Source organism: Silurus meridionalis, chromosome 10 (assembly GCF_014805685.1).
Source record: "Silurus meridionalis isolate SWU-2019-XX chromosome 10, ASM1480568v1, whole genome shotgun sequence".
NCBI classification, from domain to species: Eukaryota; Metazoa; Chordata; class Actinopteri; order Siluriformes; family Siluridae; genus Silurus; species Silurus meridionalis.
Window position 1 is genome coordinate 10,220,273 of NC_060893.1, and position 10,082 is coordinate 10,230,354.

At 39.4% G+C, this 10,082-nt stretch overlaps 2 protein-coding genes across 5 annotated transcripts in view; one reads left to right on the forward strand and one right to left on the reverse strand.

The window, feature by feature from the left end:
* apba2a (amyloid beta (A4) precursor protein-binding, family A, member 2a) overlaps window positions 1-5,531 on the forward strand; it is a 7,703-nt gene extending 2,172 nt beyond the window's left edge. For all 3 annotated transcript variants that reach the window (XM_046859970.1, XM_046859971.1, XM_046859969.1), the window contains 11 exons: window positions 1-1,361; window positions 1,498-1,581; window positions 1,695-1,734; window positions 1,961-2,106; window positions 2,274-2,360; window positions 2,997-3,182; window positions 3,623-3,802; window positions 3,927-4,139; window positions 4,530-4,649; window positions 4,750-4,890; window positions 4,978-5,531. The exon at window positions 1-1,361 is cut by the window's left edge and continues 189 nt beyond it. In XM_046859970.1, the coding sequence (XP_046715926.1) occupies window positions 1-1,361; window positions 1,498-1,581; window positions 1,695-1,734; window positions 1,961-2,106; window positions 2,274-2,360; window positions 2,997-3,182; window positions 3,623-3,802; window positions 3,927-4,139; window positions 4,530-4,649; window positions 4,750-4,890; window positions 4,978-5,049 (2,630 nt within the window). In that variant the 3' untranslated portion in view covers window positions 5,050-5,531. The remainder of the gene's footprint in view (window positions 1,362-1,497; window positions 1,582-1,694; window positions 1,735-1,960; window positions 2,107-2,273; window positions 2,361-2,996; window positions 3,183-3,622; window positions 3,803-3,926; window positions 4,140-4,529; window positions 4,650-4,749; window positions 4,891-4,977) is intronic.
* Window positions 5,532-7,520: 1,989 nt separating this feature from the next.
* duox2 (dual oxidase 2) lies at window positions 7,521-9,982 on the reverse strand. 2 transcript variants are annotated; one of them, XM_046859973.1, is made up of 8 exons: window positions 9,848-9,982; window positions 9,388-9,560; window positions 9,206-9,263; window positions 8,832-8,966; window positions 8,525-8,732; window positions 8,200-8,414; window positions 7,845-8,068; window positions 7,521-7,720 (listed from the first exon to the last, which is right to left on the reverse strand). In XM_046859973.1, the coding sequence occupies exons 1-8, from the start codon at window positions 9,972-9,974 to the stop codon at window positions 7,715-7,717; spliced, it is 1,146 nt and encodes a 381-aa protein (XP_046715929.1). In that variant the 5' UTR covers window positions 9,975-9,982; the 3' UTR covers window positions 7,521-7,714. The 2 variants fall into 2 exon arrangements, with proteins under 2 accessions (XP_046715929.1, XP_046715928.1); XM_046859972.1 differs by having other exon boundaries at window positions 7,521-7,723.
* Window positions 9,983-10,082: the final 100 nt, after the last annotated feature.

Consider the following 10,082-nt stretch of genomic DNA (forward strand, 5'->3'; position numbering starts at 1 on the left):
CTAGCCACTGTCCCAATGATGGCTCTGTCTCAGGGAAGGATTTCGTCCATGGAGAAAGCCCAATTCATCATGACAACATGGACAAAGACTCACTGTCTGAATATGATAATGTGGGATCAGAGGAGGAAGAAGAAGAACAGGACTATGAGGAAGATGAAGAACTGCATACCGATGCAGATGGGCTGACTTACTATGTTCACTGTTGCCCTGAAGATGAAAGCTATTTGGAAGGAATGGACTGTCATGAGTGTGCTGAAAGCAGTGATAGACCAAGTACTTCCAAAAAAACAGGTGCTGGAGGTAAACCAGAGGATGCCTGGGAATTCTCTGAGGGGTTTTATGAAGTACTCCAGCAAGGTACAGAGGAGCTGGTCCACAAATGTCCCCAGCCTATTATTGAGTCTACGTTCATACAGGCTCCCATGGCTGAGGATGAAGACGATGATGAAGAAGATGCCGAGGAAGTAGATGATGATGAGGACGATGTTGATGATAATGATGATGATGCTGTGGAGGAAGATGAAACATATTTTTCTTATAAACAAGACAAGACCGAAGGTGGTCAGGATGGAATTATTTGCAAAGGGCAATGTGATGTACAAGTAGACTGTAAAAATCCTCACCAGGTTTCAACTTGCAGTAAAGGAACAACAAGAGGAGAAAAGGACTTAAGTAAAGAGTATGGACCAGATGAAAGAATCTCAAAAAAATGTAACAGTGATATCCAGAGGTCATTTATTTGTCAGAGAGATGGCATTAAAAACAACACTGCTGAAGTTAAGGTTGATTACTCCGAAAACTGTGAACTAACAGATAAAAAGACAAAACCAATAATCAGAGGACATCAGACTTGTAAGGAGGACAGGGGTAGCAGAAACGGCATATTCAACACTATGACCAAACCAGAAAATCCTGTGGATAGAGAAAATTTTAAAAAGAGACATTCATACAGAGATCATGGAAGAGACAAAAAAGAAGATGTGTGTTTGCATGTGGCGAGTGATAGTTCTGAAGACAATATAGGCAAGGGACAGGGAAGTCCTAATATCTATATAGCAAAGACCAGGCAGGATAGGGAACGATTACTGGTCACAGGCGAGGATACGGATCAGATCAGAACTGAAGTAAGAACAAAAATAAAAGTATTACCTCAGAGCACTGGTGTAGACAGGGGTGTATCTGAGACATCGTATGACAAGAGAAGGATCCCAGAAAGTTCTAAAGCATCAGTGCTTAGACCACACAGGGAAGAATACACATCCAGTACCCCTACCACACCCATGCAACTTTGTGACCCACAGCTGCAGAATGACCTAGCCAGATCCAGTGAAGAAGACTCCATGAGGTCCAATCAGGCCCAGGTAACAGTTCAGTTAGTAACACTTTTATACATGGTTCAAATATATATTTTTTCAGTGTGGCGTACCTTTGTATTTCATTTATGTTCAGGAGATTCAGGTTTAAATGGCATAATTGAATGTTTTTTAAAATCCTAAGGTAACTCACAGTAGCCCACAGCACTGCACAGTAAATCCACAGTCTGAAACTAATACAGCAGCTAGCAACCATAATCTCCCTCAGGTAAGGAACTAGCAAATAACAGGGGTTTCCTTCAAACCTGTTTTTCGGAAATGGCAAAAAACATTTGACACCTGTGTGAATCTGCAGTCTAAGAGATTCCCTTTGCTTTACAGCAAGGAAAGAGAAATCACACTTTTCCCAGCTTTGTGGATGGTAAGCATTTTTCACACTTCCTATAAAAGCTGAAGTGAAATATATCCAGAATGTTTTCAGATACTATGGCATTTAACTTATGCAATATGCATGTAAAATGCGTGTAATATATGTACTATGTAAATGAAGTGAAACCTAAATAAGCAAGTAAAGAAATATTCTTCGAGTTTGTATCCTTATGGCAGAAGCTATTAATAAGATATACTGTATGTCTCTTGCAAAAAAGTTCCAGGCCCATGTGAACCAGAGGACCTTATCGATGGGATTATCTTTGCCGCTAACTACCTCGGATCCACTCAGCTTCTCTCAGACAGAAACCCTTCCAAGAGTGTGCGCATGTCACAAGCTCAGGAAGCTGTGGACAAAGTAAAGGTCGAGATCCATATCTGCTAACATTTTTCGAAAAACCTTGTAAATAAACTTTGCCAACCACATCCACTTGTGGCTGTTTTGGTGAATGCTGTCACAAATACCGTTAATGAAAAAATGTCTGCTGTGGCCACAAGATGTAGCCATAACTCTTCTGTTGTGTGTTTTAGTGTGTGGATAAAGAGAGCCAGAGCCCAGTTGAGGTTGACCTCTTCATTTCAACGAAGGCCATCAAAGTGCTTAATGCTGATACACAGGTTGGCTGTGTTCATATTTACAGTATTACCATTTTTAATATGTTCTGTCCTTGCACAAAATGAGTCTCTAAATTCAGTGTAACTCAAGATTGAAATTTCAACACTTCAGTACATGTGTGGCAGAGTGAAAAAAACATTCGCTATTGATACTTGTCTACCCCAATAATCAAAAGGTGGGAAATTACATTTATAGAATCTCATCTTGACTGTAAGTCATGAGCATCACAGACATTTTGCCAACTGGTATCTGATTACAAACTGAACTGATTAATCTTAGGTTGATATCTCAATGGCATGTAGCTCTCCAAAAACTTTTAAACTGGGACATTCTCTACATGAGGAAAGCGCACTTAGCTAACAAGGTTTTAGGTGTCTTTAGAAAGACTGACTGTTGTTGTAGTCACGTTTGTTAAACTCCTTACCCAGGATGGTATTTAAAGGAAAATAGCCTAGGCAGGATTTAAAAGTAGTTTTGGATGTTTGCCAGAATTCAGCCACATCGACACCTGACATACTTTTCTAGACTACCGCACACATATAACTATGGCAGTGAGGCAATACATCACCTTAAATTTGTACAGTCTTGAACATTTCTTTAAGCGCATGTTGGCTGATAATGCATCTCTTCTGATTCAGGAGACAATGATAGACAATGCTCTTCGGACCATCTCCTACATTGCAGATATTGGCAGCGTGGTAGTCTTGATGGCTCGCAGACGAGTGGCGCAGTCTGCTGCACTCGACTGTAATGAAACCGGCATGAACTCTGCAGAGGACAGGAAGCAGTACCGAATGATCTGTTACGTCTTTGAGTCTGAGGATGTAAGTCAAAACTGTACCCTGACTGAAAATATATATTATTATATTATATATGTATGCTTTTATAAGCGATAAAATACAACTTTTTGCCGACTTTTATCTTGCATAGATGCTCAAAATATAATTTATGTTAATCTTGGATTGCTGCCTAATAAAGGCAGAAATCATTATATTTTTTACTAATGGTCTCGTGCTATCTGGTTCGAAAACTGTGTTGTTTTATCATTTTAGGAAATTCAGATTTTTCTATATAATTTACTTATTTACATATACCTGATCATAGATGATTTCAGTGCAGCAGGGGCAATGCCCAGAAAAAGGGTATGATTATGTAATTGCTCATGACCTCACTTTCATTCTCTTATTTGACTTGACTGAGCATGCAATCTCACTCGAGTATTCTTCGGTCTCCTGAGACTTAACTCTACCCTCTCCATCTTCAGGCTCAGCTTATTGCACAGTCCATTGGTCAGGTGTTTAGCATGGCCTACCAAGAATTTCTGAGAGCCAATGGAATTAACCCTAAGGACCTCAGCCAGAAAGACTACAGTGATATTCTTAATTCCCAAGAGATGTACAATGATGATCTCATCCACTTTTCAAACTCTGAGAACTGTAAAGAGGTAAAGAGAGTCTTGGAGTATCAAAGCTCCTCAGACAACATTCTATCCGAAATAACAGTTAGCATGGCACGATCAGGTCTCTCCCCTCCCTATTGACTCTGACACGTTTGTTTTGTTTTGGTAGCTACAACTGGAGAAGCAGAAAGGGGAGATTCTTGGTGTTGTGATTGTAGAGTCTGGCTGGGGGTCGATCCTGCCCACAGTTATCCTGACATGCATGCTGAACAGTGGGCCTGCTGCTCGTTCAGGGAAGCTGAACGTGGGTGATCAGATCATGGCTGTGAATGACACAAGTCTGGTGGGCTTACCCCTAGCCACCTGCCAGGGCATCATCAAGGTTTTTATTGTTGTTTTTTTTTTTGTATGTTTATTTTTTAATAATAATTATTATTATTAATTTATTTATGTCATGCTCACTTGTGGTCCTTAGATCTTTATATAGTACTTATTGTACAAATTACACTTCCTTACCCTATTACAAATACCATGAATTTTGTATTGTGTAAATTGCAAATTTGTTTGGATAGCACGGCAAAACATATTGCTAGGATATGTTTATAAAAATATTGTAAAAAAAAAATTAAATATAATATTATTTCATATATTTCATATAATAATATTTCTATATGTTAACATCTGTACCCTTTCCCACAATGCCCACAGTTCTTATTACCTGTGACTGTGTGTGTGTGTGTGCATGTGTTTGTGTTTCTGTTTATCATTCCAGGGCTTAAAGAATCAGTTACAGGTAAAGCTGAGTGTAGTAAGCTGTCCTCCTGTGACCACAGTGCTAATAAAAAGACCAGATCTGCAGTACCCTTTAGGCTTCAGTGTACAGAATGGCATAGTGAGTCCACTTTCATTGAGAGTTATGAGTGTGTGAAATATGCTGACTACGATTACCACCAAAGTACATAATGCTGTATTTAACTGAACTAACTTTCCAGATCTGCAGCCTGATGCGAGGTGGAATAGCAGAACGTGGGGGAGTGCGTGTGGGTCATCGAATAATTGAGATTAACGGACAGAGTGTAGTCGCCATGGCACATGAGAAAATTGTCCATGCTCTATCAGTGTCTGTCGGAGAGGTCAGTGTATCCTTTATATGATTTAAATGGAATCTTTGTACATGTTGAAATTCTCGGGACTCACAATGCTTCATCTCTTATTGACAGATTCATATGAAAACTATGCCAGCTGTGATGTTCAGACTGCTCACTGGACAAGAAACTCCAATGTACATCTAATGGCAATGCTGGTGCTCTGGAAGCTCTGTGATGCTCAGCCCTGCCTGTGCAACTCAAATTTGTCTATACAAAAATATTTAATGAGGTTTTCTTAGCCTTGTCCCCTGGAGTAACTCATTAAGGTTTTATTTACATCTCTACAACAGTGTTTCTATACTCATCTGGGCAAAAAGTGTACGGTCGTTTTAATCCCTGCTTCAATCAGGCCTATGAGCACAGCATCCGTGTTGTGCACTCTAGTAGTATAGCAGTTTGCTAATTCAGTATCAATACCTTCAATACAGGAGAAAGACATCAAGCTCAATCCTAATTTAAACATGTTCTTCAGTGCATTTACACTGGCTAAGCTTTGCCATGAACAGAGAACTCTAAGGGCATGTTATGTTTAATTCTCATGTTGTGGCACGGTCTATGCTGGACAAGCTGTTTTGGTCTAACACTGACAAAGTAAAAGACTCTCCAAATAAATTAGGTTTGCAGGGCCCAGGTAGTTTAATGAATATTTTGAATGGTAGTCTCCTCCACTTGTTTTTAAACGTGGGGAAATATAATGCATGACTGTTTTTCATGCATTTGAGCTGCAGTTTACAGAATGTCAAATCACCTCTCTGTCAGACCTAGTAAGCAAATACAGCCCTGGTCATATCAAGTCTACCCTGCTTGCTCTGCCTTGCATGACAGTATTTATACATACAGTATATATATTAGTTTTAGGAATTTATTTTTATTGCTGTTCATATTAGCCTTTTTTTAGCTGACTTATACTTACTAAGACTAGATACTGTATCTATGCAGATTCATCAGCTTTACTGGGAATGATGCTATTCATGCTCATATTTTTCCATCAATGTTTCATTTATTTCATAAGACTTCATTTATTTGAGGAGGATTGCCTGATTTCTAAAGAAGAAATACAAGCATTGATCACTTTGTTAAGAACACCTGTACAACTGCACATCATGCAGTTATCAAATCAGCCAATCGTGTTGCACCAGCGCAATGTCTAAAATCATGCAGGTACAGGTCAAGGGCTTCAGTTAATGTTCTCATCTAACATTACAATGTAAGGACTGTGATTTCAATTAATTCGATTGTGCATTAATGGTACCAGATTATATGGGTTAAGTATTTTAAAAGCTGCTGCCATCTTGGAATTCTGGTGAGCAGAAAACTCATCTGGTAAATAACATCATATCTTGATGATGATCTTGATGGGTTACAACAGCAGCAAACCACTTTAGGCTTCACTCCTCTCAGCCATAAACAGAAATCCGAGGCGTTAAGGGGCACAGGACCATCAAAACTGGACATCACCTCATCTTTTTTCTCATCTTTAACTGCAAAGGTAGGGTAAGTCAATGCTCCTGGATGTGGTTTGCTCCTGTAACAACTCATCCACCTAAAGGTCTTATGTTTTGTGCATTCTGAGATGCTTATCCACGCATCATGATTGTACAGCATGCTTTCTGATGTTACTCTAAAGTTTTCACTAATCAATGAGGTGTTTTAGCCTGCAGACTATATGACATAACAATGTTTATTGTTTTTTTTTTTCTTTTCTAGAGATGGCTTGCAAATATTTTGTGTAAATCCTAGAGATTATTGTGTAAAAATCCCAGTAGATCAGCAGATTATGAAATACTCAAACCAGTCCATCTGATAATATTATCCATATCAGAGTTAAAGTTACAGAGATTACACTTTTCCTCATGATGATGTTTTATTAACCAAAGCACTTGATCTGTATCTGCATAATATTATGCACAGTGCTGCTGCCACATGCTTGACTGGTTAGATACTGTAACTACATGATTAGGTGTTTCTATTAAAGTGATCTGTAAATGTCAATCACATTCCGATTTAACTATATACTAAAACCCAAATGATATGATACATTGGGCTGATTTAAATGGCATTATGCTCAGTTATATGTAAATCTGTGCCTTTGACCCTTCATCTCAAAAATTGATGTTATGATTAGTTGCAGGAATGCATTTTGTTTTCATACTGTCTCAACTGGCAGACCATAAGAAAGGAAGTGGGGAAAATGTGCATTTCTGCAGGGTTGATTGCAGCCTAAACAGTATATGCATTGGTATAAAGTAGGTTCATGCTCTAATAATGGAAAATGTGTCTATTTTTATAAGTTTTGACATCACTCTGTGATTATAATACCAAACAAATCAGGACATCGTCTGGTGACAAGGATGCATTTTTCAGAGTGAATTAACTCACAACTTGTGTAAAGATAAATGATTGTTCCATTAACTACAGCTAATGAATACAGTGCGTACTGTATATAAGATAAGTTTTATTCCCATCTAGTTATCATTACCAGCAATCTATGCTAGATGATTGTACTAGAGGACATAGCAACAGAGGAAATAACTGGAATTGTCATTCACCATAAGAGCAGAATACTGTGTTTTGTGCATTATTCATTTGATTGCTCGGTAAACAATGTTTTTTTATATATATATATATTTATTTTTCTCAACTCAAACATACAGTACATATATACATATTTACACATGTACGTGAAACAACAGGAACAGATGTTTGCGTTTGTATTTACAACAACCCCAGCAAAGAAAATGCTTAATTCTGTAGGATGTGTGATTTTCAAGTATGGGAATTGGTGGCCTTGTTGGCTTCAGTTGCTTTCTCAAAGCTTCTGTGGAAACATGCAAATGCATATTTTATTCAACATTATTAAGACATTGGGTGTGAAAATATTAGTAATAATCAAAAAGTTTATATCAGTTACAATGCTTGATAAGGGTGGGCAGACTTACAGTTAAAGTGGGGACCTGCTGTGGTTCTTGGTTGGGTGTTTTTACAGTCACCCCTTCTAAACTTGTGCCATCTAGGAAGCTGGTGTTGATGTAGCCCTCTGATATTGAGTATGTGTCGTTATTCTCATCATCATCCACCCCAACACTAAAAGCTTCCCTCATCTTCTCTGGGATCAGGCAGTCTAGCAGAATCACTATAATACCAATCACTGCACATAATAAACCTGTAAAGAAAAAGAGTGTTGTTTTCTCAATTGTGATTTTATGTCATTAATGTTTCCTTAACAGTGTACAACACTCAATATAGCAAAGAGGCATGAATGTTAAATAACTATACATGACACCGGATACGTACCAGTAGCTACAGCTAACCAGAAGGAATGGCTATATTCAGGTTCAAAGGATTCTGTTCCTATAGAGAAGTTGCACTCTGAGATGTTGTATATTGTGGAAAAGGAGGCCAAGGAGAAGAAGATAAATGCAGCCGTGGCAACCACCATGAAGCCGGCGTAGAGGATGACGGGCATTGAGAAGAGGATGTTGGCCACTATCCAGCAGCAAAAAGCTGTCCTGTGGGAAAGAGTGAGAGAGAGACCATTCTTTACTGTACCTGTTTGCATCTGTTGAATAGGCTTTGTTTCTACTTTCTGAAGACGGTGTCAGTGATCACGGTGTCTTACCACAGGGTGGCCGAGGCGAATCTGCCTGAGTACTGGTACTGATAAATGAGACTGCAGGGGCTGTTGAGGGTGAACTTCTCAGCAATGTACAGGATGGGGTTGGGAAGACCTTTTTCCAGGGCATCAGAATAATCATCTCCTATGACACCGTTCCATGTGAACATTTCGTTGTAGTCTATGGTCTCATTGAACTGTACGACAGGATCTCCTACAGGGAAGGAAAAATACCTATAAGGGACCTCCTTGGACTTAAAACATTTGCTTTGTACAAAAGTTGTAGTTGGGACAGAGCATCTGCTCGACTGACCTTTGAGCGTGATGTTAATTCCATACAGGCCCACATGCAGACCCACCTCGGCATTCACCACAACGTTGCTGAAGGATTTGTATGTAGCGTTGGCCTTCAATCTTCCTTCAGCCCAGTCACACGTGAAGTTTAACGCTGTACCAGGAAGGAAGAACTCATTCTTAGTGCATTCAAGGTATCAAGGTGTCAAGGTATGACTTCATCACCATGTCATTTCAGCTTAAGTCATGAAAAATAAATGTGTTCAACATTACCGTGTATAATTTCAAGGCAGTAAACTTTATCACAGTCTATTATCAAGACCTAGTGCAGTCTTGGGTGAACAAGACATGAGTTGAAAAGGTTTTAAATAAACATGGTTATAAACTACTCACCAACTATCACTACTCCTATGAATAAGCTGATTATTATCCTGAAAGTCCAAAGAATCCGCTGAAAGAAAACAAGACACCATTTTTTAGAGTTAGTACTGATGATGTATAAGTATAGACAAGTAAAACAAGTCTGTAAGTGAAGTGTTCTTAGTTCATGGACTCTTGTATTTGAGTGCTCTCACCGATCTTCCACGTATCCCGGGCACAATGAGGAGCAAGGTGACGAGCAGCGTGAGGAACACCAGGATGACAGCGAGCAGGCTGCCACTGAATATGAACGAGGTTCTTTGTAGCGGGTAGAATGGGTAAATGTCATCGTAGAAAGTCATCTTGCCTCCAAATGCGTGGGCTAAAGCTGAAAAGAAAGCACACCGGTGTGCTCAGTAACCCGGGGAGAGAACTCAGACAAGAGCCTGTTTTACCTGGAATGCATCACTTCATTAATAATGACCTTATTACAAACAATCTCCTGAAGCCTTTTGTATAGCCTTGCCGTGTATTGTATACAGTATTATTCACACACGCACACACACACGCACACGCCCTAATCACGTTCCATAATGTTTTCCAATTAAAAGATCAACTGATCCTCGACGCGTTCAAATAGGATACATGCGAAAGAAATTTGCGGTGTAATCTTACCTGTGAGCACAAGAAACAACACAAAGTGTGCACAAAACGTGCAGGATAGTCGCAGTCCAGGGGGAATTGTCTTTCCACGGCGGTGAGCATCATTTATACCCTCACTCCACCTGGGGTTCATTTGCATAGATGGTGGGTTCAAGAATGGAGGTGTCACCTAGCAATGACCATCCCTTCTCTCTGATAAGCCTGGCACGTTGTTTCAGACGTGCGTACTCTGGAGTTGCCTCCACAC